This window comes from Arabidopsis lyrata (assembly GCF_000004255.2).
Source record: "Arabidopsis lyrata subsp. lyrata unplaced genomic scaffold ARALYscaffold_4, whole genome shotgun sequence".
Taxonomy (NCBI): domain Eukaryota; kingdom Viridiplantae; phylum Streptophyta; class Magnoliopsida; order Brassicales; family Brassicaceae; genus Arabidopsis; species Arabidopsis lyrata.
In genome coordinates, this window is record NW_003302552.1 from 1,273,343 (window position 1) to 1,296,845 (window position 23,503).

General features: G+C 34.8%; 3 protein-coding genes across 3 annotated transcripts; 1 reads left to right on the top strand and 2 right to left on the bottom strand.

Annotated features, from left to right (window-relative positions):
• Window positions 1-2,239: 2,239 nt before the first annotated feature.
• On the bottom strand, window positions 2,240-4,980 carry LOC9316531 (squalene epoxidase 2, mitochondrial). Its single transcript, XM_002880418.2, has 7 exons — window positions 4,551-4,980; window positions 4,129-4,240; window positions 3,868-4,042; window positions 3,634-3,802; window positions 3,049-3,543; window positions 2,687-2,965; window positions 2,240-2,591 (listed from the first exon to the last, which is right to left on the bottom strand). Exons 1-7 carry the CDS (start codon window positions 4,953-4,955, stop codon window positions 2,487-2,489), a joined length of 1,740 nt encoding a protein of 579 aa, XP_002880464.2. The 5' UTR covers window positions 4,956-4,980; the 3' UTR covers window positions 2,240-2,486.
• Window positions 4,981-10,633: 5,653 nt separating this feature from the next.
• On the top strand, window positions 10,634-13,523 carry LOC9316532 (growth-regulating factor 1). Its single transcript, XM_002878592.2, has 4 exons — window positions 10,634-11,276; window positions 11,442-11,654; window positions 11,888-12,254; window positions 12,580-13,523. Exons 1-4 carry the CDS (start codon window positions 10,949-10,951, stop codon window positions 13,256-13,258), a joined length of 1,587 nt encoding a protein of 528 aa, XP_002878638.1. The 5' UTR covers window positions 10,634-10,948; the 3' UTR covers window positions 13,259-13,523.
• Window positions 13,524-15,905: 2,382 nt separating this feature from the next.
• Window positions 15,906-17,071, bottom strand: LOC9314706 (basic leucine zipper 43). Its single transcript, XM_002880419.2, has one exon. It carries the CDS (start codon window positions 16,747-16,749, stop codon window positions 16,066-16,068), a length of 684 nt encoding a protein of 227 aa, XP_002880465.1. The 5' UTR covers window positions 16,750-17,071; the 3' UTR covers window positions 15,906-16,065.
• Window positions 17,072-23,503: the final 6,432 nt, after the last annotated feature.

Below are 23,503 nucleotides of genomic sequence, written 5' to 3' on the forward strand. Positions count from 1 at the left end.
GCTTTAGATTTATGTTGCAAATAGTTCATCCAATAATTTATGTAATTTTTTGGTTTTGTCGTGCTCACCAAATCTAGAAATCAATTTAGCTATAACACGACCTCATTGATTCCAAGTATTGATGATGTTGAGAATAGAATAGGCTTTGGAGCTACACTTAAAGCCCTTAATATTTTGTTTTAAATAGGATTTTATACAACAAAAAAAAAACATGCAAATCATCATTTTTCGCAACTTTATCATTCATCTCTAAAAGTTAAAGGTCAATCCCGTTAAATCAGAAGTAGTACGCTATGTTACCCGTTTTCGAAACTCGTAAAAGTTTGAAAAAATTAATATTTTAAATTGAGGCCCTCGCAACGAAAACTTCAAATCTACCTTTAAAATATTGAAAATCTTATGTAGTGGCCATGAAATCTTTTAGAAGACACGTAAATATAGTTATATTACATATCGTTTTTTATTTGCTATGATTGGTTTACATTTTTTCTGAGATAGAAGATAAAAGTGCAAAAACTGACGAAATGAAAAATTGTTTTGTGAAAAAACCTCCTAAATATATAGGCCTATATCTTTCATTTAATTCTGGCCCATCGTAACATGGTCACAACTACATCTCTTCGGACCAAAGACTAGAGCAAAGTAAACATTGTCCCTAGCTCCTAGCAACCGATGTTCAAATTTAATTAGGACATGGACCGACTCTTTAAAAGCCAGGCTTTGGGTTCACCGATTGAAATACCAACCTCTAGGTGAGTATTCCTATTTTTAAGTCATAAAAAAATATTAATCAAGTAAAACTGAACTCTGACTATTATATATACATTTCATTACAAATTTCTGTTTTAATTATAGTCATATTTCAGTGAAATCTGGTGAAACAATGACGGCCACTGCTATGAGGAAAGAAGTGGAAGAAAAAAAAAATCAAAAAGAAATTCTGCCTGATATCCTAAAAGAAAGTAATTCTATAACAATTTATAATATTCTTGTAATCATATATATGAAAGCCAGCCAACTCTTTTCATCGTTCCGCCACTTTAGCATACCAAAGAGTGTCACATGTTCATGAATGAATCACCAAAAAAAATCATTCGGTTCATCTTCATCGGTTCTTTTCGTTTTCTTCATATGTTTTTTCGGTTTTATAAAAACTGAAACAATATAGAAACCATATGTAATTTGAATTTGTTACGATTGGTTTTTCGGTCTTGCGGTTTATGGGTTTTGATTATTTTGGTAAAAAGAAAACCACATAAAAATCATATGCAATTCGGCTTGCTTCGATTTTGATTATTTTCAGTTTTTCTTTTTTTGTGCACCAAATTAATTATATTGCTCAATCAATGTTCTGGCCATACAAACTAAGACACTCTTTTACATTGGAATTTTATCTTGAATTGTATCATCTTTGATTTAGATTCGATGAAACCATGAGTACATTCCAACATACTTTACCAATTAAATGTTAAGCATAATATTATTATGAAAGATATCATTTTTTAATTTTATTTCCTCTTCTCAAACGTATTGATATAAATGTTTTAGAAGAAATATCATTAGATTAAGAATATTTATTCATGTAACTTATATTAGCAAGAAGATGAAAAAAATATTGCAAAGATAGTTAAAAGCTAACCAAACAAATGATATTATAATAATAAAAGTTTATAAACAAAAAAAAAAGTTTTACTGTTTAACACCAAACCGAACCGAAACTAAAATATTTTAAATAAAAGTAGTCGAACTGGTGTTTTGAAGAAAACGAAACCAAAACGAATCACTTAATTACTGTTCGGATTCGATTTTCCGAGAAGATTTTTCTGCCCACCCTTAATTTATTACTACGGACATAGGTTTATAATTTATTTTTATCCATAAAGTAAATTATAAAAGAGGAAATACATTGTATAAAAAGTGAATATTTATAACACTAATAAACACACAATTGATCAACAAAAATATTCAACATTAATTTTAAAAATAAATAAAGCAAAATCCCGCTCGTAGAGCGGTTGCTCACCTAGTTACTACGATTGATGTACATTGAGATTCATTATTCATATTGTCCTCAATATTGCACATAGCATCATCGATCACCATTAAAAACAAGAACAATTGAGAAGGCGAAGGAGAAAATGAAATTGGAGTAGTAGAATCCGAGAATTTTATCTGGTTTTTCCCGCAGTTATTGGACTAATATCGCAGGACATATATATGATGAGACTGATCACCATGCTGACAGTTAACAACACCGGAACTCTTTTCATTTACGCTACAAGGTCCAAGAAGATGTCAGCAAATTCGGATTTACTTAGGTGTTTTCCATTGATGCACTTACAAGACTCTTTGCTCTCAATCATATATACTTAAGGAGCTATCTAGCCTAAACACCCACATCATTAGCATTAAGCAACTAAGATATTAGATTAAAATTTATAGTATTTGCCTGCATAGATCATTTAATCTATTTAACTCTTGATGCATCATTGAGAAGGAGGAGTACGGTATATGGCAGCGATAGTACGCGGGAAGAACATTTGCCTAACTCCCTCAGCTTTGATTATGGGAAAGATGATGCTTGTAGCACTCTGTGAAAAAAGAAAAATATCAAAGATCAAACTTCTTTGCGAGGTTGTGTATAGTAGAAGTAATTCTGTTCTAGAGGATGGGAAGAACCACATACCGAGATTATCCTAGCTCCAAGCCAAAAGCTTTTAATCGAAGGAAATGGTAGCATTAAACGACAAACAGCGTAGATCGCCACAGCAAAGAAGTGGAGAACTAAACTCAGAGGACGAGGGTTTAAACCAGATAGCAATGCAACTGGACCAGATGAGCAAACACCTCCAAGGCTAAGATAGTCGAAGCAAGCTTCACGCATTTCCGTTCTTGCTTCATCCGAAGATGCTAAAAAGACCTTATACAACGCGTCCGCCAGCGTATTAATGGTGGAAGCTACAGGCTGTTGAAAGGCCACACATAAGTCCTCTAAAAAATAATTGAATCAACACAGTAGAAGCGATAACTTTAACTAAAGGTGCTTACTTTTTGCAGTGTGTAAAAAGATTCAATATACTTAGACAAAGCTTCTTTGTCATTAAGGTTGCGAATTGGCGTTAGAAGATCACGGAGTACAATGATATCCGCCAATGCAACGGTCATCCCACCACCAGTTAAAGGATGTCTCATGTTGAATGCATCACCCAGAAGAAGAGCTCCAGGAGTAGGAATCGGATCAGCTGGCATGCTTCGGTTTGGCATGGTTTTGATATTACCTTTCTCAACCGCGGTGATGAATGCTTCACGGACCTCGGTTGGTACTTGAGGCGCAACCCGTGTTTTCAGATACTTTGCCATTTCGCCATTTCCAATGGGAGGAACTTTTTGACCCGGTACATCGACTAAGCAACGGACTTCAGAACTGCTGATGGGATACATTAAGATGGGTGATGGGTCACCGAGAACAACATGCCCGTGATTTGCAAATGGAAGTTCACAGTTCTCCAAGACAAGGCCCACAAAAGTAGATGGCCTATCCACCTGATAGAAATCAAACCAAAACTAAGTTCCACAAATCAAATCAAAAGCAACTACTGCAAACTAACCTTAGCAACCAATATATAAGACCACCTTAGGTTTACAAAGAGAGCGACGCAAGTTGGAGAAACAACCATCACATACAATTGTGAGAGGAGCAAATGATCTAAGCTCATTGCCCTCCTTTGTCCTGTATCGAACCCCTTTGATTGTCCCGTTTTCTTCAAGCAACGACGTAACCGTTCCTTGTTCCAATCGTACACTGATTCACAAACAAACCGTTAGAATCAAGCTGGATTCAATTCAAGAAACAATCAATAAGATTACTTTGAAAGAGTAGCGGCTTTTTCTCGCATTCTCTGTACAAATCTCCCATTGTGGAAACTTCTACCGGCTACATCCGAATCAAACGTTTCCAAAGGGTAAGAAAGTTTAGTATGTTTCCCATCTTTAAAGAGAACATAACCAAGAACTCGTTGAGCATCTATCTTCTTCACACAATCTACAATCACACAACGAAACTATAAAAAAAAAAAAATCGATTCCAAGTATATATATAACAGTTTAAGCTCATTAGTTAGTCTCTACCCTCAAGTCCAAGTTCGATTAACTTCAAGTAACCACCAGGTTGAAGCAATTCACCAACAATTCTGTCTTGCTCAGACAAATCTCTTTCTATAACATGAACTCTTCGTCCTTCCTTCAACAACCACACAAAAGGCCAAAATTCAGACAAGAACTTACGTCTTCAACACATAAAAAATTCAGACAAGAACAAGCGTATCTATCTCCAATGTTCCGGGAACTAAGATCACACCATTTTTGTGATCTTATTACAAGAAAAAAAAAAGAATATATTGAATCACATTATTACAAAAATAAATATAAAAAATTTCCTGAATTGAATTTAGAAAAAAAAAATTAATAATAATCCTAACAAATTTCAAGAACTCGAATTTGAATGAACTTTGGAGAAATGCAAAAATCCAAAATTGAGATTAGAGATTTGCCTTGCCGAGAGTATGAGCAAGAGCGGCACCGGAAACACCAGCTCCGACAATGATAACATCGGTGACGGAATCAGCCTCCGTCGCAAGAATATTCGATACGGTGTCGTTTAGGGAAACGACGAGTCCACGATTCTTCTTATTCCGATTCCTTATCACATCGTTAGAGTTCACGGCGGCGCGTTTGTGTCTCTGCTCCGCCGTTGCTTTCCCGCGGCGAATGTAGGTGGCTCCGGTGGTTAATCGACGAGTAGAGAGAGAGAATCGAGAAGAGGGACGATGATTTGTGTAGAGAAGCAAAGATCTAAGAGTTAATTGAAATCTTGGAAGGTTCTTGATTACGAATAATTTCATAATTTTGTTTAGTTTAAGACAGACTATGATATAGACCAAACTCCAAAGTCTCATAATACAGCAAAATATAGTTGGGCTTTAACAGAATTGTTTTTTTTGAGTGATGATAATTTTTCTTTTAAACTTTAAAAAGAAAATCTTATAAAACGAAAAATTAATAACATAGTTTGTTTATTTTATTTACTATATATTCGTTATTGTTTATTGTTCAAATATATTTTATTAATTCACAAAAGAAAGTATATAATCTATCATTATCATATATAAAAAGAAAACTGGTTATTGGTTGAGTGTTTAATAAATTGTAGCTGAATACAAATTTTTTTATTTTCCGTTTAGTAGTAAGTGTTGTTTTAAATATAATTTATACAATATTTTCACTTTATAATTATTTAATTACAAAATTTTCAATATGATGTCATAAATTATATTTCGATTATTTAAAATGTTATAGAAAATATAGTTTTTGCTCGTAACGGAATATTATTTATGTGAACGTATTATAGAACCACCAGAAATTATAGTTCCATTTCTTTCCTGAGGACGTGATCAGAATCAAAGTGGTAAAACCTGTTGTTACTGTTGATGATTTTTGGATCTGAAAATATAACAAATCAGGTTTTTAGCTTGCCATGGAAATTAATAAAGGTTCTCTTATCCATGTGTTTCGGTTGCAACCTTCACTCAATCCCCTGAAAGAACAAGTTTGGAAGCTCCAAACAGATCTGAAAATCATAGTTTTTGTGGAAGGTATCGAGTGGAGCTTTACCTGTTGATGATCTTCTCTCCCATAGAACTATGAAAATTGATGATAGTCTATTGGTCATGTTTTGTTCTTCTCCACTTTATCTAGGCAAGTTTGGGCTTTATCTGATTTCCCATCCCTTCAATTTGGTTTGGATAATGTTTCTGTTTTCTCCATACTTCATCACCTCCTAATCAATATAGATAATAGATGCCGGGTTAAGATTATATGATGAGATAGTTTAAATAAGATTTGACACTTCTAAATATTTGGAAATTTGATTCTGCAAGCAATTTTGAAAATAACGAATGATGGATTGTGCAATCAATTTTTTCATTAAGATTCTAAAATGAAAATATGGACTCCACCCACGGCTTGAATTTAGTATTATATACCAAAAATCTGTTTTTAATATATCCGATTATGCGAATAATTGCTAAATTCTGTAATTAGCTCAAACAAATATTCATTTAAACAACAAAAAAATTGCAAATAAAAAAAAAAACTTCCTAAATTAACTCAAAATAATAGCTAACTTCCTTAATTAGTAATCTACATTTTAGATGAGGGTCATTTACGATATTTTAATTTTTGATCTAACCGAATTATATGCAATCTCATTTTGTGGTTGTTAATATAAATAAACTCATATTTCAAACAATATTAATATTTCTAAAAATAATATTACTTATCGTTTATTAAGAAAAAGTATGCATAGTTGAGTATTATATATATATATATATATATATATATATATATATATTCTAGTCTTATTATATAAAGTATGGTTTTCAAAGTTAATAACTCACGAGATCTTGACATGTGTCAAATATTTCGATCTCAGATTTTGCCATGTGTCAAATAAATTTTTCTTTTTAATAAAAAAGGTAAAAAGATAATAATAAGAAAATTATAAATGTATACAGTTTAGAAATGTAAAAAGTTAATTATAAGGAAATTGTACCTAACTACCTATATTTCCATAAGAGATTTTGCCATCTACCAACCAAAATTTTTGTTTTTAACAACTTAAAATTGTTACAAGATAATTATAACAAAATTATAAATTTAAATAGTTAGATCGTAGTAAGAAACTATATGTATATATAAAGAAATTATATGTGTATTTTCCATAAAAATCAAAATTATAAAATTATGCTAAACATTTTATTTGTAAGTTACTAATTGTACAAGAAAAAAAATAAAAAAAATAGAACAAAGATTAAGGAAATTATACAATCAATTATTATTCCTATAAGAAAAAGGATTGTAAATAATCACCTTTATATAAATAGAAAGTTATCTCATATTTTCTCACCAAGCAAACTAATTTCTTCACACACCACCGTTGTTTTAACTTCATTCTATTGGTAAACTTTTTTTTTTGGTTAAAAAGTATTTTTAGGATAATATAATTAACTAACATTTGACCCAAAAATAATTAAAGAAAACATGAAATAAATACTAATAACACGAGTTAAAAAAAATTAGAAAACTAATGTTTTTTAGATATGTGAAAATTCAAAATGGCTCTCAAACAAAAGACAAACATACAACTTTGTATTCTAATTTGGAGAATAAAAAAAACATGAAATAAATACTAATAACACGAAAAATCTCAATTAAAAAAAATAATATTAGAATTCTGACGACGAAATAGAGACATCCATCAATGTCATTAAATAAAATAGCATGTCATACTGAAAAACAAATAGGAGTAGCATGTGATTTTTATGGAGGTGATGATGGTGGTGGTTGATGGTTACAGAGGTGGTGATTAGGTGATTTTAAAAAATAACATGATCATGTAAAATTACATGTATTTATCATTTGTTGCAAAAATATCATATCTATTATAAAAACAAACACTGTGAATTACGATTATTTTCTAAAAACAGCATGTGATATTCAGACCCAAGGAATATAGGGCAATTGAGGCTAATGAAGAATTATGAACGGCGATGGACATATATTAGAGTTGTTGTCGGAGAGGCTTGGCCTGATGTCAGAGAAGATAAAGAAAGTGGAGTAATAAGAGAGTTGGGAAGAGAGGAGAAGAAGCGATAACAGTGGTGTTGGTGTTGATGACGATGATTCAAGCTAGGTGGTGGCGGCGGCGATAAATATTGATGAAGGTGGTGGATTGAAATTAGCGAGATTCGGTATTGATACTGGTGGTGATTGTGATAGTAGTGAAATTCATTTGTGGTGTGGGTTAGAGTGGTGAGATTTGGTGGTGATGTCCGACGAAGAGAAAAAATGGAGATTGGGGAGAAAAAAGGGAGGGAAGGAGAAAAAAAAAAGAGTTCAAGCAAAAATAAGAGAAAGCTAATGAGAAAAATATAGAGATTTGAGAATTTTTCGCCGGCGAGCGGAAGGAATAAAGAGAAAACGAAGAATTGAAATTATTTGATGTAATACACTCTTCCGATAGATGGATGTAAATAACTTATTAAAAGTTAATAATACAACCTATGGACATTTATGACTTCATAACTTATAATAAGCAAAAAATTATATAATTTTTTATATAAGCCAATATTTTATTAGATGGTTTAATAATTAGTATAACATAACTACAAATAGTGTTTTATACTGCGCAATATGCATTATAAATCTAATAAAAATAATCAAATGCTGCATTATTTAAAATATATATGTTTATATAATTTTAGTTATGCTTACAAAAATAAAATTAAAAGTTAAAAATGCTAATTTCGACCGGCAACATGTGCAACGCACGGATCCATATCTATTTCATATAATAACTACATATTAATTGAAAAGAATATACACATATAGTTTTTTCGTTCAATATACATTTATATAAATATATGAAGTATATATAACAAACGAGACTATACATGGTATTTATATTATTAGAATATATTCATTTACATGAGAAACAAAAAAAATTAGAAGAAAAATAAAAAACCTACAGCACTTAAAAGCAAAAAATATTAAGCTGTAGAAATTTAAGATCTATAGTCAAAACAAAAAATTTTTATTTTTTTTGGGCTGTAACTTTAGAAAATAAACCTACAGCTTGATTGGCAACAATTTAGTCTTTACAAAATTTGTATGGCTGTAAAAGGCACTTACAGCCCAACCAATCACACTCTCGAGTGACAAAATCAACCTCGGAAAGCTAAATTCCTAAAGAAAAAGCCAATATATAAAATGAGATATATATAAGTTTTTTTTTTCTTTTTTTGCTTCTAAATACAATAGATAGAAATTAGAAAAAATAAACCACATTTAAAATATCACATTTAAGTTTCTAGAATTATAAAAAAAAATGTTATTCATAAGAATTCATGCACTAAAAGAGAATATATATAATGAACGGTCATAGGATACTAAGTCAAATACAAAAGAAAAAAACGTTTAATATATGTAGCATATTATAAATAGACGTGTAAATCTATACAATTATCACTTATAATATTTATATTATATTTATATAACCGCTTTTTACTAATAGAATTACATATATTTTTTAAATAGTATTCTAATAAAAAACAATTTAAAATAATGTAATATACAAAACTATTAAAAAATTGAATATATATTACTAAACCCACGCAACGCGTGGGTCTATTTCTAGTAATATATAAAGACTGGCCAAAAAAAATTTCACTTACTACTACAATATATTAAAAATTATTCTAAAATATATGATATATAAAGTTTTGTACTAAATAAAATTAAACATGTGTTATACAACACGGATCATGATCTAGTAAAAGCATTAAACAAAGAACCGTTTAATTAGCAAAACTAGAACGTTTTAAGTATAACTTAAGAACTATTAAATATCATAAACATAGACCAAGCTCGTTAGTTTCAGATACTCATTATTCATAGCCTCGTTGATATTAGTTTCACTTGCGATGATGTAGTAATGTTACATAAGTCCATTAAAAAAAATTAAAAAATTAAAAAAACTTAACCCAAGAGATACTGAGATAGTATTGATTATTGAAGAACATAAATGGCCCATGTAACTAAAATCCTGGGGTACACCGGAGAAGACCATTAGACGGTCCAAATATAATTGGGAACCACGTGAGTCTGATAGATATTTGATACTCCACTCAATACTATATTTATTTCAAAACGACAATTCTCTAACTTCTTTCATACTAAAATCTCACTTAAAGCATTGCCCATCTTTTTTTTTTTCTTTTTGCAACGTTTGGTGGAAAATGCATAAATCTATATCATGACAAATTTTAGAGACACATGCACCACCGCCTTGATCATTTAGGTTTTATAATTATTTTAGCAAGATTTCACAAAATACCATTTTGATGGATTAATTTTCAAAATATATATGCCTAAATATTGCTAATCCTCCATTATTTTAAAGATGTACAATCTGATTTTCTTATTTTGGTTTAAATTAAGCTTTTCGATATGAACTATAAAAAAAAAAAAAAGAAAGATGAAATATCACTCAGTTTATTTTGATATTGGTTTAAACAAGGTTTTAGTTAAGTTAACTATAAATGCGTTAAAACTTAAACGTAATTACGTAAACCTATACCTATATTATAATAACTATATTTACAATTTTGATGTTACAAAACTAAGATTTTTCAATTGCATTTTCTTAACTATAGCTGAAATTAACTAAAAAAAGCTTAGATTTTACTTTTAGCATAACTGTTAAGTCATTACGTCAATTAAAATAACTGAAATGTTATTACAAAAAGCAAAAAGCAAATGAAAATTCCTTTCTTTAGGGTTTGAAGTTGAGAGACATGTCTCACGTGGTGTCCACATGTCTTTTATCTTTAAAAAGTTCATTGCTTGCTTCCACTATAATTATTTTTCTATATCACAAAAGTAACCACAAATTTATTAAAAAATACTAATACATCCATTTACATAATCAAAATAAAATCATACGTAGACATCTTACTTTTTTTTTTTTTCGTTCCTTTGACAATTATCATAAAAACATGAATACATAAATATGTAGTAACATGTCCGAGATCTTGATTGTGTTTTCGGTACCGTTCTTTTGTCTCCACCCAAAGCTATATAGTATATCTCTCACTCCCTCAATTATTACTTTATTTATTTTTTTATTTTATTAAATAAATATCCTTTCTTCAAAAAAATAAAATAAAAAATAATATCTACAGTATAAAGAAAATAAAAACTTAGCCTCGTTCTTCTCCCTCGGTCTCTCTCTTCTTCACTGAGCTGAAGCGATTACCTCCCATGGGAAAAATCTCTGAAGTGATTATTTAGCACTTTTTTTTTTTTTTTGTCTCCTTCTGAATCCATTTTTATGGATCTTGGAGTTCGTGTTTCGGGTCATGAAAACGGTTCTTCTCCGGGTCAAACTGAACTCGGATCTGGTTTCAGCAACAAGCAAGAAAGATCCGGTTTCGATGGTGAAGATTGCTGGAGAAGTTCAAAGCTCTCAAGAACATCATCAACTGGTGGATTCTCTTCTTCCTCTGCCTCTGCTAAAACACTGTCGTTTCATCAAGGCATCCCTTTACTGAGATCTACCACTATTGATCCTCGTAAAGGACAAGAACATATGCTTAGCTTCTCTTCTACTTCCGACAAATCAGATGTCTCACCTTATCTTCAGTACTGTAGAAACTCAGGTCTGAACTAAAAAAAAACTAAAGTACTCTGCTTTTTTTTTTACTTTCTTGAAATGGGTTTTGCTTAGAGTTTGATTTAAAGAAATGGATTTTGATTAGAGTTTGATTTAGTGAAATGGTTTAAGAAGTCTTGCTTGGGACATATTGGCTTTGTTGTGGTGTCAGGATATGGTTTAGGAGGAATGATGAACGCAAGCAACATGCATGGAAACTTGTTTACAGGAGTAAAAGGACCTTTTTCATTGACCCAATGGGCAGAGCTAGAGCAACAGGCTTTGATATATAAGTATATCACAGCCAATGTCCCTGTGCCATCTAGTTTACTTCTCTCTCTCAAGAAATCTTTTTTCCCTTATGGATCTTTGCCTCCTAATTCTTGTAAGTTCTCTTCCTTATCTTTTTTTATTAAAGATTTGGTGATTCCTTTTATCTTCTATACATTAGCCAAGTATCAACTTTATGCTATCTTTTTTAGATTATAGTACTTTGGAACAATAATCTTGTATGGATTGGTGATGGGTTTATTAGGGGAATGTTTGTTTGTTTGTTTGTAGCCCATTGGTGTTTTTATGAGATCTTGAGAGTCTTTGTTTTGTGTGTATATGATGTAGTTGGATGGGGCTCTTTTCATCTGGGCTTTTCCGGTGGTAACATGGATCCCGAGCCCGGGAGATGTCGTCGGACAGATGGAAAGAAATGGCGATGCTCGAGGGACGCTGTTCCCGATCAAAAGTACTGTGAACGACATATTAACAGAGGCCGCCATCGTTCAAGAAAGCCTGTGGAAGGCCAAAATGGCCACAATACTAATGCTGCCGCCGCTTCTGTCGCTGCTTCTACTGCTGCTGCTGTGTCCAAAGCGGCTGCAGGGACTTCGGCTATTGCCATGCGTGGATCAGATAATAACAATATCCTTACCGCTGCTATTGGAACACATCATCATGCCAATAATCAATCTACAGATTCTTTGGCTAACAGGTGAAAACGTTTAAAATCTCTTTTTGAAATATTTTTTGCCTTTTTGATATAACCTATCTTCATATTCTTAAGTTTTAATGTTCATACCTTTTTTTAACTTTTTTTTTCTTCTTTGCCCTATGAGTAAGTACTAAGTAGACCCACCAATTCATTATTACTACATCTTTTATGATTGTGACCACTCCTTATTAATTGAGGCTTAGGATTCCATATATTTGGATTTTTTGTTTTTATGAACTGTTTTCTCTCCTTTTCTTGATGATTCAATGATGCACAAATTAACAATTCTATTGTGAAATCTTAATGGTTGTTTGTTGCATCGCAGAGTTCAAAATTCTCGAGGGGCTTCGGCTTTTCCTGCCACGATTAACTTACAGTCGAAGGAAACTCATCCGAAACAAAGCAATAATCCTTTTGAATTCGGACTCATCTCCTCTGATTCGTTACTTAATCCGTCGCATAAACAAGCCTCTTATGCAAACTCTTCGAAAGGCTTTGGATCGTATCTTGACTTCAGCAACCAAGCGAAGCACGCGGGGAATCACCACAATGACGATTCTTGGCCTGAAGAGCTGAAATCGGATTGGACTCAGCTCTCAATGTCAATCCCCATGGCTCCATCTTCTCCTGTACAAGATAAACTTGCACTCTCGCCTTTAAGGTTATCGCGGGAGTTTGACCCTGCGATCCACATGGGATTAGGCGTCAATACCGAGTTTCTTGAGCCTGGGAAAAAGACGAGTAACTGGATACCAATCTCCTGGGGTAATAACAACTCCATGGGAGGTCCACTCGGCGAGGTACTAAACAGCACGACGAATAGTCCCAAATTTGGTTCTTCTCCAACGGGCGTCTTGCAAAAGTCGACATTTGGTTCTCTTTCTAACAGCAGCTCGGGAAGCAGCACCATCATTGGCGATAACAACAATAAGAACGGTGATGGAAAGGATCCGCTTGGCCCGACCACGCTGATGAACACTTCTGCTACTGCTCCTTCTCTGTGAAACTAAAAAAAAAAAACTAAGGACGATGGCGAAAACAAAACACTCTGTTTTTCTCTGTTTCTGTTCTTTCTTACTTGATGCATTGTTGTCGTTGTTGTTGTTGTTGTTTTCTTTCTATATAAAGCCAGAAGAAACTAAAGGAGAGATGTATTTTTTTTCATAATCTTTGTTCTTTGTTTTTCCTCAAAGACCCGTTTCTTCTCCATCTTTCTGAATTCTGAATCAATGGATTTATTTGTTCTCAATCATCAAATTCTTGATTTTATTGTTCCTCTTATAGCCGTTGAGCTGAAACCACTGGTTCTAAAATTGAAAAGTATACAAAAATTTTACATTTTACACTAAGTCACTAACCAAACATAATAAAAACCAGGGTTAGTGTCAAAAATTTGTGATCCTTAAGAAATTTTGAAGAGGTTTCCTAGTTGCAGACAAGAGGCAACATTGTTTGTGGATTGGACATAGAACACTTCTTCAAAACAACTGTCTCCAACTTTAGTTTTTTTGGCTCTGTTTCTTCAAAACCTCTCTCAAAAACAGCCGCCTCCGCTCAAAATTTCTGATCTTCGTTTGCCCTCTCCGGTGGCCAGCGCTCCTCGCCGCTGCCGTGAGAGGGTCTTTTAGCTTCTTCTTCGTTGTTGCAGTGAGTTCTTTCGATCGTTTAGCTCATGGATTTCTATGGAGAAAGGCTTTCCTTTGGCTGTGACGGTGAATCTTCTTGGCGAGGCTTGTTGGCTTCGTCGGTGGTCAGCTTCTCCTCTGAGAGTTGTTGTTGGGTGTCCGAGATCTGTCGATCTGGCGGGTGCTCGTTTCTGGTAAGTTTGGGCGAGGTTTTTCGCGAATCAATGGCCATGGTTTCGTCCGTTTATCTTGTCCGGTAAGCCAGCCTTCTAGTTCCGTGGGTTAGATGGAATCGTTTTAGGTTGTTTCTTTTAGGTCTTGTTGTGGTATGTGAGGCTTGAATTTATGGAGGTGGCTCTATTTGTGGTTTTTGAAATTGGATCTTTGCTCTACCTCTCCTTCGAGTCCTCTTGCTGGTCAGGGGTTGCGATTTGCTCTAGTTTCGTTCTTGGTGTGAGCCATTTTGATGGTATTTTGTTGCTGAGTCACCTACTAGCCTCTCTTTGAGTTTCCTTTGGAAGTTTTGGAGTTAGGTTCTAGTCGAAGCAGTGGATTCGTTCTCTAGTTCTTCTCTTGCGAGGACGTCGTCAGTTTTATGTCTGTAGGTGGCTGAAGCTGTTTCGACGAGTGTCCGCGTGTAAGAATTGTTGAGCTTTCATGGTTTCTCTCCAGTCGATTTCAAGGTTTTGCCTTGACCCTAGTGTTTCTTGCTCTCTCTGATTGACTGGTGAGGTGTGTTGGTAGTTGTATTTGTGTCTCTGGTCGCGTTAGATTCTTGCTTTCCTCCCTGCCAGTTTGCTTCTGGTTTGTCTTCGGTGTGAGGTATATCCGGTCTTATTGGTGCTTCTGGCGTTTACAGGTTCTATAGGGAAGCTTTGTGAGTGTCTCTCGTGCCTTTGTTCAATTATAGTGCTTAGATTGCTCTTTCTCCATGACGTTTGTTTCCTCTTTAGATTTTTGTTTCTATGTTTGATTTTAATCAGTTTCCCTGTACTTTAGGGCTTTGTTTCCCTCTTTTGGGCAAATGTTTCTGGGGACATTCATGTCGTCCGCTCCATCTTGTAACTCTCTTGGTTTATTACTTCAAACGAAAAAAAAAAAAAAACTACTTTTTGCTCTTCTCTCTCTAACCCTACCTTTTACTTATTCCTGTTTCTGTTTTTTCTTCAAGAAAAATGAAATTGATTATAAAGAGTGGAGGAGGACCAATCTCTCAATTTATGGATGGTCCATTCGTTTTTTAATTTGGATTCTTTTGTGTATTTTTGGAGATTTTATTCTACAACGTGGCATGTGTGGGACGATCCAGACACTTCCACTTGCACTAGACACGACAATTCTTACCGAATAAATATCTTCAATAGATGCTTCAAGAGTACAGTATTAGACAGTACTCTTATTGCTTACATTAACTTGCATCTTTATTTCTTTTCATATGATAAATTTAGAGGAGAATTAATAAATAACAATATTTTTCCAAAATCGTTCCTACCAAAAAAAAAATATTTTTCCAAAATGGTTAATAGTTTTGCATGTATTTTGTAAGCGACGTTATTCACTTATATAAGTGAGACAGTAAAATTTTTAGCAAATAAGCCATTGAGTTCAATGAAAACTGAAAAGTATGTTAATTATAGGAGATTTTTGATAAATTTCATCGGTCGATCCGGTCAGTCCCGGTTAAAACGCATCAAAGTGTTTTAGAGTGGACTTTTCCCAGAAGAGTCACCACACTATCTGTCCCGAATTTAGAATGTTTTCCGACTAATGTTAGAGGATAGTCAGATCGTCTGTTACTGGACTACTAAGTAAACTGCTTGGGTCTTTGGCCTAAACCCAGACTTCCACACAGACGTGTTTTTTTGTTTCCAGCGTAGATCGAACTTGGGTTAGTTCCATCGAACCTTGATAAATATATAATTTTGAAAGGTAGTCAATTAGTGGGTTGGTTAGTTACATATAATTTAGCCCACTTAAATCTATCTAATGGGCCTTGATAAATATGATTAGAGAGGCCCAAATACGAAACAACAGCAAAAAAACAAAGTCCATTATCTAAGTAACACTCATATTCTCATTTTTACACATAAGAGAGATCAAAAGAGAGACAGAAATAAAAATACTTCGCTTTGATCTGAATTTTTTCTTCTTTCTTTCTAAACTTTTTTTTTTCTTTCTATTTTTTCTCAAATCATTTGTTGATGATTGATGATCAATGATGGATTCTGCTGAAGCTGTCTGAGAATCAAAATCTGCCTCATCTCCAAGAATCTTCGTCTGAGAATCTCTTGTTCCGACAAAAGCCGATTGTTGTCCGTACATATCAGTTCGATGTTGTACAAAACGATTCGGAGCCGGTTTCCAAGTTCCCGGTTTTCTAAACCGAGTCGGTTTGCTTCGTCTTTTAGATTCTCAATGTGTCTTTGTTTACGCATCCTCGACCGCTTTGCTGATTCTCGGTTTGATTCCATCCGTTTGCGTTTACGGTCGTCAGTCACCTGCAAAACCGGCCGGTTCAATTTATTCCGGTTATGGTCTGGGGCGTTAATCCGGATTCTCGTGTTGCCCGAATCTAATTCGTCGGATTGAGGACTTGGTACGCCGTGGAAAAGGTCGGAATCATCAGAACCGGAGTTCGTTTTGATAGAACCGATACAAGATTCGTCAAAACCGTTAAAACCGGTATTAATTTTGACAGAACCGGTTTCGGATTCACCAGAACAAGGACTCGGTACGACCGGTTCGAGATGGATAGCAGAGAAGAGATCGGAGCAGTCCAATTCCCAAAGAGTGAATCCGGTCTGGAAATCCGATATTTGGTTAACCAAACCCGGTGCAGTAAAGGAAAAGGCCGGTACAGTAGACATCATAATGACCGGTTCAAAATTGTGTAATTAGAGAGATGAGAGAGAAGAGAAGGAGAAAAGGGAAGAATTGAATTGAAGGAGGCTGGAATTTAAAGAAAATTTTGATAAGGGTATTTTGGTAATTTTGAAAATACGATGTATGACCGTATATTATACGTATAACGACTTTTGAGTCATGTGGCACTATGTGGGGTTAGTATTATTTCAAACCCACTTTTATTTAAAGTAGGAAAACATTTCGTGGGACACCAATAGCTCTCGTTTATGGTCACTTTCTGAAAATAAAATAAGATTAAAATTGTTAAACCAAATGTTTTGTTATAGCTTAGTGATGAAGAAACAGTCCATATTTAACACATGCATTGTCCATTCATCTAATTTGTCGCCATTGTATTTGAATCTAGATTTAACAACAGAATAAAAAAAGAAGTTTAAATAAATAAAATAATTTGAGGCTCAAAAAAAGAATATGGTATCGTTGGTATGATTTATATGTGTAGTTGGTGTAATTAGTGTGGTTGATGCGATTGATATGAAACTACTAAACAAGAATTTTAATCAGAATGTTCGTTTTTGGTTTTTTATTTTTTTAAAAAATGTTAGATAGTAAACCTACTTTTATATGATTTTAACTAAATCCAGCTTTTTATTTTATATTGGTTAGTATCAAAACTGTTTTTTCTTTTCCACAAAATGTTTGAGTAAGTTGTTTATATGATTTTATACTAAAAACAATTTGAGAAACAATATATTAGTTGGTACCTGGTGTAACGACCAACTAAAAATAACTACTGAATACTGATATTTTCTCAATATGTTAAACTTTTTGTGGGTTTTATCAATCTTAATAAGTAATTTCCAAAATTACCAAATGACTTTTCCGAACTGACGATGATTCTAGATGGAATCCAAGACCAACAATGGTGAGGACAAAATTTAATTGGAATTAAACAAATATTATGTTTTAACATAAAAGTAATTAAGAACGAAAGAGAATCTTATCAAATAAATAATATGTCCAACAACAAATTAATGATTTTTAAATAAATTTTGTACCCTAAATTTTCGGTTAGCTAGTTTATTCGAAATAAGAAGAAAATAAAGAAGAGAAAAAACCAACAAAAAAAAAAGCCGTAAAAAACGCTCCCCTTTTTTGGGCTCTAGACTCTCTTATTCTAAAAGAGGTTTCATGTCTTCTAGAATATAGAGCTTCTTTGTCAAAACACGTTGCATCTGTCTGATTTTATCCGATTTAGGCCTTTTCTCGACCTAATTTTCCAAATCGTTCAAGAAAATTAGGTTCTTTCTTACTGTTCTTCCTTCTAAACCTGAGTCTGTGATTTGGTTTGGAAAATTTTCAGTGAGATTTCGTTTGAGCTGCCTGTAGATTCTCGATTACGGGGTATAGAATTCCTAGGCTTGCTTGGTGAGTTCTTGTCTCCGGTCTAACGAATCTACGGTGATTTCTCTTGGTTGTTGGCCTCTCGTTTGGGTCAAGCTTCGGTTCTGTTTTCGTAAGCTGTTTGGTTGTAGATCTGGTCCGCCTAGTCACAGTTGTTTGGTTTTCTGGCTCCGGTTCTAAGATTAGTTTTAGCTTCTGTGAAAGTGAGATGACGGCTGCAATGGATAAAGCTCTTATGGCAATGTCTCTTGAAGAAGAAGATGTTCCTTTCATCATGCCAGATCTTCCTGAGTTTAGCTCGTGTGAACGAAATGTTCTCAGTCTGATAGGTAGGATTTTAAACCCTGATTGTCAAACTATTTCAGGTGTGGTTCACAATATGCCAAGGAAATGGCAAAAATCTGCTCGTGGGGTGGCTTTGTCTAAGGAAAGATTTCAATTCATTTTCAAGAATGAATACGACCTAGAGGAAGTTTTGCAGAAAGGATTTCAAACATATAATGAATGGGCAATTGTTATTGAGCGTTGGTATGAAATTCCACCACCAGATTCTCTTCAATTTACTCATATATGGGTCCAAATTCGTAATATCCCTGTAAATTACTACACGGAGTTAGCTATATCGTCGTTGGGAGAAATTGTTGGTCAAGTGGTTCAAGTGGCTTTTGATCCAACGAGGGTTCAATCTGAGGACCATGTTAGAGTTCAAGTCAAATTCGATGTCTCCAAGCCTCTCAGAAAATCTAAGATTATCGGGCTTCCACATAATCAGTCAACAGAGATCTTCTTTTTCTATGAAAGAGATCAGAAACGCTGTTACAACTGCCAAAGATTATCTCATGAAAAAGAGGTATGTCCTATCTTCGTTAATGCTCGACAAGCTGCAGCTATTGACAGAAGACTTGGGAACAAGGTTCCAAAACCTGTGGCTCCAAGAATATTATCTGTGAATGATCCTTTATTTGGTGTGTTGCGGGAGGATCAAGTTGGGCCACATCCGGTTTCGGGTAGGCCAAAGATTGCTCATGATGTCCTAGAGGGGATGAGGCAGTATTTATTGGTGGCAAATGGTGAGGACAGAAAAATCAAAGAAGACAGAGTTAGGAAATCAGTTAAGGAAGCTGAAAGCTCTACTTTGACTCAGAAGACTGTTCTTAGTTTGGAACCTGCTCCAATCATTACTCATGATCTAGAGAAAGGTAAAGGTCTTGTTTTTGGTTATTCGTCTACTAAAACTGATCCAGGCTTCAATGCTACAATGGCTTCAAGGGGTTCAGCGCTGCAAATTGGTGGTGGCAATAGGGGATTATCCCAGAATTGCAGTATTTATTCTGATGCGGGTTCAGGTGAAGGATGTGCTGAATCTAATCAGTTTCTTGTATCTGATAAGAGCTATTTGATTGGAGTTTCCCATGCTGGGCCTTCCTTGGGTTTACTAAAGAAGACAAAATCAAGGAAAAGAAACACCAAGCATTCAAGGAAAGCAAAGGGTAAATGTGAAGATATTTGTCCTGAAGATGTGGTGAAGAAACAAGGATCTATTGCAGGGTCAGTTGAAAAGAGAAAGGCAAAGGATGATCTGGAAGGTGTCTCCAGTGCTGTAAGGGTAAAAACACCATTGATGGTCCCAAAGGAGGGACTGTCCAAAATCTGATGAGCATATTAAGCTGGAATTGTCAGGGAATGGGGCGGCCTCAAGACTTGACAATTCCTCGCCTCATGGAACTGCGTAAAAAACATTTTCCGGAGGTGCTGTTCTTAATGGAGACTATGAATTGTAAGAATGTTATTGTAGATATTCAAGTTTGGTTGGGGTATGATCATGTATATACAGTTGATCCGGTTGGTACATGTGGTGGCTTAGCTTTATTTTGGAAAAACAGTGTTGATATTGAGATCAAGTTCGCAGATAAGAATGTGTTGGACCTGTTTGTACAGTTAGGGTCTAACAATTTCTTTGTTTCCTGTGTGTATGGCAATCCAAATGCTAGTATGAGACAAGAGGTGTGGGAGAGATTGACTAGGATTGGGGCTTCAAGGAAGGAGAGTTGGTGTATGGTTGGAGATTTCAACGAGATACTCAATAATTCTGAGAAAATTGGAGGACCTAGGAGGTGTGAGTCTTCTTTTAAACCTTTCTCTACTATGCTTAGTGATTGTGGTATGACTGAACTGGCAAGCTCTGGGAACAGCTTTACTTGGGGTGGTAGAAGGCAAAAGTTGTGGATTCAATGCAAATTGGATAGAGGTTTTGGTAACAAAAGTTGGACGGGTATGTTCCCTGCTTCAAATCAAGGCTTCCTGGCTAAAAGAGGATCAAACCACATACCAGTTTTGGTGAATCTGGTTTCATCTCAAGCCTCTTATAAAGGGTCTTTCAGGTTTGATAAGCGTATGCTCCATAAGCCTTTGGTGAAAGAAGCGATTACCATTGCTTGGAACTCCTCTGTTAACTCTGCTGATGATGGTGTCTCTACTCGTTTGAGGAAGTGTAGGAAAGCACTGAGCAAGTGGAAGAAGGAAAATGACTTGAACTCTAATGTCAAAATTACTGCTCTTGAAAATGATTTAGAATTTGTCCAATCTGTAGCTTGCCCTTCCTCTATCAGGATTAATCAACTGAAGAACAGCCTTGTAGAAGCTTATAGAGAGGAGGAAAGTCATTGGCAACAGAAGAGTATTGCTACTTGGCTTCATGCGGGAGACAAAAATACTAAGTATTTTCATGCATCTGTGAAGAACACAAGATCAAAGAATGTTTATACTGTTTTGATCAATGGGCAGCCTTTTGGTTTGATTAACCCAAAAAGGGGTTTAAGACAGGGTGACCCCTTATCACCATCCTTGTTTGTCTTATGTGCTGAAGGACTAACTCACCTGCTAAACAAAGCTGAACAGACCGGAAGTATTAATGGACTTCAGTTCTCTGTTGATGGCCCTGCAATTCACCATCTTTTATTTGCGGATGACAGCTTGTTTTTATTCAAAGCGAAGGAAGATCAATGTGAAGTTGTCCAAAACCTCCTCTCTTCATATGGTAAGGTCACATGCTAACTCATTAATCTTGATAAATCTTCCATTACCTTTGGGATTAATGTTGATCAGATGGATAAAGGGAAAATTCAAGAGAAATTGGGGATTTTCAGTGAAGGAGGATTCGGTTCATATCTTGGTTTGCCTGAGTGCTTCAGTGGCTCCAAAGTTGATCTGTTGGCCTACATACATGACAAAATGAAAGCTAGAATGTCTGATTGGTTTGCAAAAACCCTATCTCAAGGAGGTAAGGAAGTTTTGCTCAAAGCTGTTGCCATGTCAATGCCAGTATATGCTATGTCCTGCTTTAAGATGCCAAAAACCACTTGTGATAAGCTCTCTGCGGCTATGGCGGCCTTCTGGTGGGACTCTACTGAAGACAAAAGGAAGATGCATTGGATAGGCTGGGACAAGCTGTGTCTTCCCAAACATGTGGGAGGTCTAGGGTTCAAAGATATCCAGGTCTTTAACCAAGCCTTGCTTGCCAAACAGGCCTGGAAAATCTTGCAGGATAAGGACAGTTTGTGTTCAAGATTTTTAAAGAGCAGATATTTTGAGGAAGGCACATTTCTTCAAGCTTCTTTGGGAGATAGACCCTCCTTTGCTTGGAGGAGCATACTTCATGGTAGAGATCTCCTACTTCTTGGTCTTAGAAAGATGATTGGTGATGGGGAAGATACATTTGTTTGGACTGCTCGATGGATTTTGGATGGTGTTATGAGAGCCCTACTCATGAGAAACATCATTTTTGATTTGGATATGAAGGTAAAAGATCTGTTGGATCCAATTGCTGGTACTTGGGATTTGGAGTCTTTACAGGAGCATTTCTTTCCCAGAGATGTTGAATTGATCTTAAAAATCAAACCGGTCATCTCCTCTGAAGATTTTCACGTTTGGGAACATACTAAGAGTGGAGAATACTCGGTTAAATCTGGTTATTGGTTTGCTTTTCAAAGAGAAAAGGTTGATTTGATTTGTGAGTTTCAAATGCAGCCTTCCATCCAACCGATTAAAGACTTAATCTGGAAAAGTCTCACTCCCACTAAAATCAGGAACTTCATGTGGAAAGTTATTAGTGGTGCTGTCCCTGTGGTTGATAAAATGATGAGTCGTGGACTTAAAGTGGACTCAAGATGTCAGAGCTGCGGGCATGAAGGTGAATCTTCAAATCATGTGTTATTTAACTATACGGTAGCAAGACAGATTTGGGCTATGTCAAACTTTTCCTTTCCTGCTGAAGTTTTTGACTCTCATTCTCTTTACCACAACTTCTTCTATCTCTTTGTATCTCCCAAAAATAATCTGATTCCTTTGGAGACTAGAAGATCTTTTCCATGGATTTTGTGGCAGCTTTGGAAAAATAGGAACCGGTTTTTCTTTGAAGGAAGAAGGTTTGTGATTACTGAAATGATTGCTAAGATTAAAGAAGATGCTAATCAATGGTTTTATGCTCAAATGCTTGAGAACATAGAGAACTTGTTGGAGCAGCCTGTTCCGGCTCCTGTTAAAGTGAAATGGGCTCCTCCTCCTCATGATTGGTTAAAATGTAATGTTGGATCATCATGGGACAGAACTGGAAGAATTGGAGGAGCTGCGTGGGTTCTTAGAAATGAGTTTGGAGAGGTGTTGTCTCATGCTAGAAGGTCCTTTGTAGAGGTGAATAGCAAACTCGACGCTAGCATTGTTTGTTGGCAATGGGCTTTGGAGAGTATGAAAAGCCTAAATGTTGACAAGATAATTTTTGGTTCTGAGGACAAGGAACTCATAGGTGCTGTTTGAAGACCTCCTTCTTGGCCCTCTTTTAAGTTTCAGGGCTTTCTTTTGACTGATCTCTTAAGGAATTTTTTGGTTTGGAAACTGGTTGGTGAAGAAAAGAGCTCAAATCTTGGAGCCCATCTAATAGCCAGAAGTGTAACAAAAGAGGATCGCCGCCAATCGTACGTAGCAACCGGGTTTCCTCTATGGTTAAAACATCTTTTAGAAAAAGAAAGTAGTATTGCTTAGTGTAATACTCATTGGGGTTGATCTACAATGATTGTCTTTGATCCGTTACCCATTTTTGTATGATTGCTCGTAATCATGAAATATATATCAATCTTTCAGTGAAAAAAAAAAAAAAAAAGAGAAAAAACTATAGCAACGGCCACATGCAAATCTTCTAAAGTAGTAAAGCAGAAATATATTTAAAAAACTTTTATTATATGGTTTGGTAGCATGTTAAATCCAAACTTTAGTGGCCATAAAGATGTATCATTCAAATGCTTCCCACATTAACATTAACTTCTCTTTTTATTACAAAAGAAAAATAAAAATTTGGTAATA

Coding starts and splice junctions, on each gene's coding strand:
- LOC9316532 (XM_002878592.2), top strand. CDS start 10,949: ATGGATCTTGGAGTTCGTGTTTCGGGTCATGAAAACGGTTCTTCTCCG. Junction 11,655..11,887: donor ATCTTTGCCTCCTAATTCTT/GTAAGTTCTCTT, acceptor TATATGATGTAG/TTGGATGGGGCTCTTTTCAT. Junction 12,255..12,579: donor ACAGATTCTTTGGCTAACAG/GTGAAAACGTTT, acceptor GTTGCATCGCAG/AGTTCAAAATTCTCGAGGGG.
- LOC9316531 (XM_002880418.2), bottom strand. CDS start 4,955: ATGAGACTTTGGAGTTTGGTCTATATCATAGTCTGTCTTAAACTAAAC. Junction 4,241..4,550: donor TTGCTCATACTCTCGGCAAG/GCAAATCTCTAA, acceptor TGGTTGTTGAAG/GAAGGACGAAGAGTTCATGT. Junction 3,544..3,633: donor GCTCTCTTTGTAAACCTAAG/GTGGTCTTATAT, acceptor GATTTCTATCAG/GTGGATAGGCCATCTACTTT.
- LOC9314706 (XM_002880419.2), bottom strand. CDS start 16,749: ATGATGTCTACTGTACCGGCCTTTTCCTTTACTGCACCGGGTTTGGTT.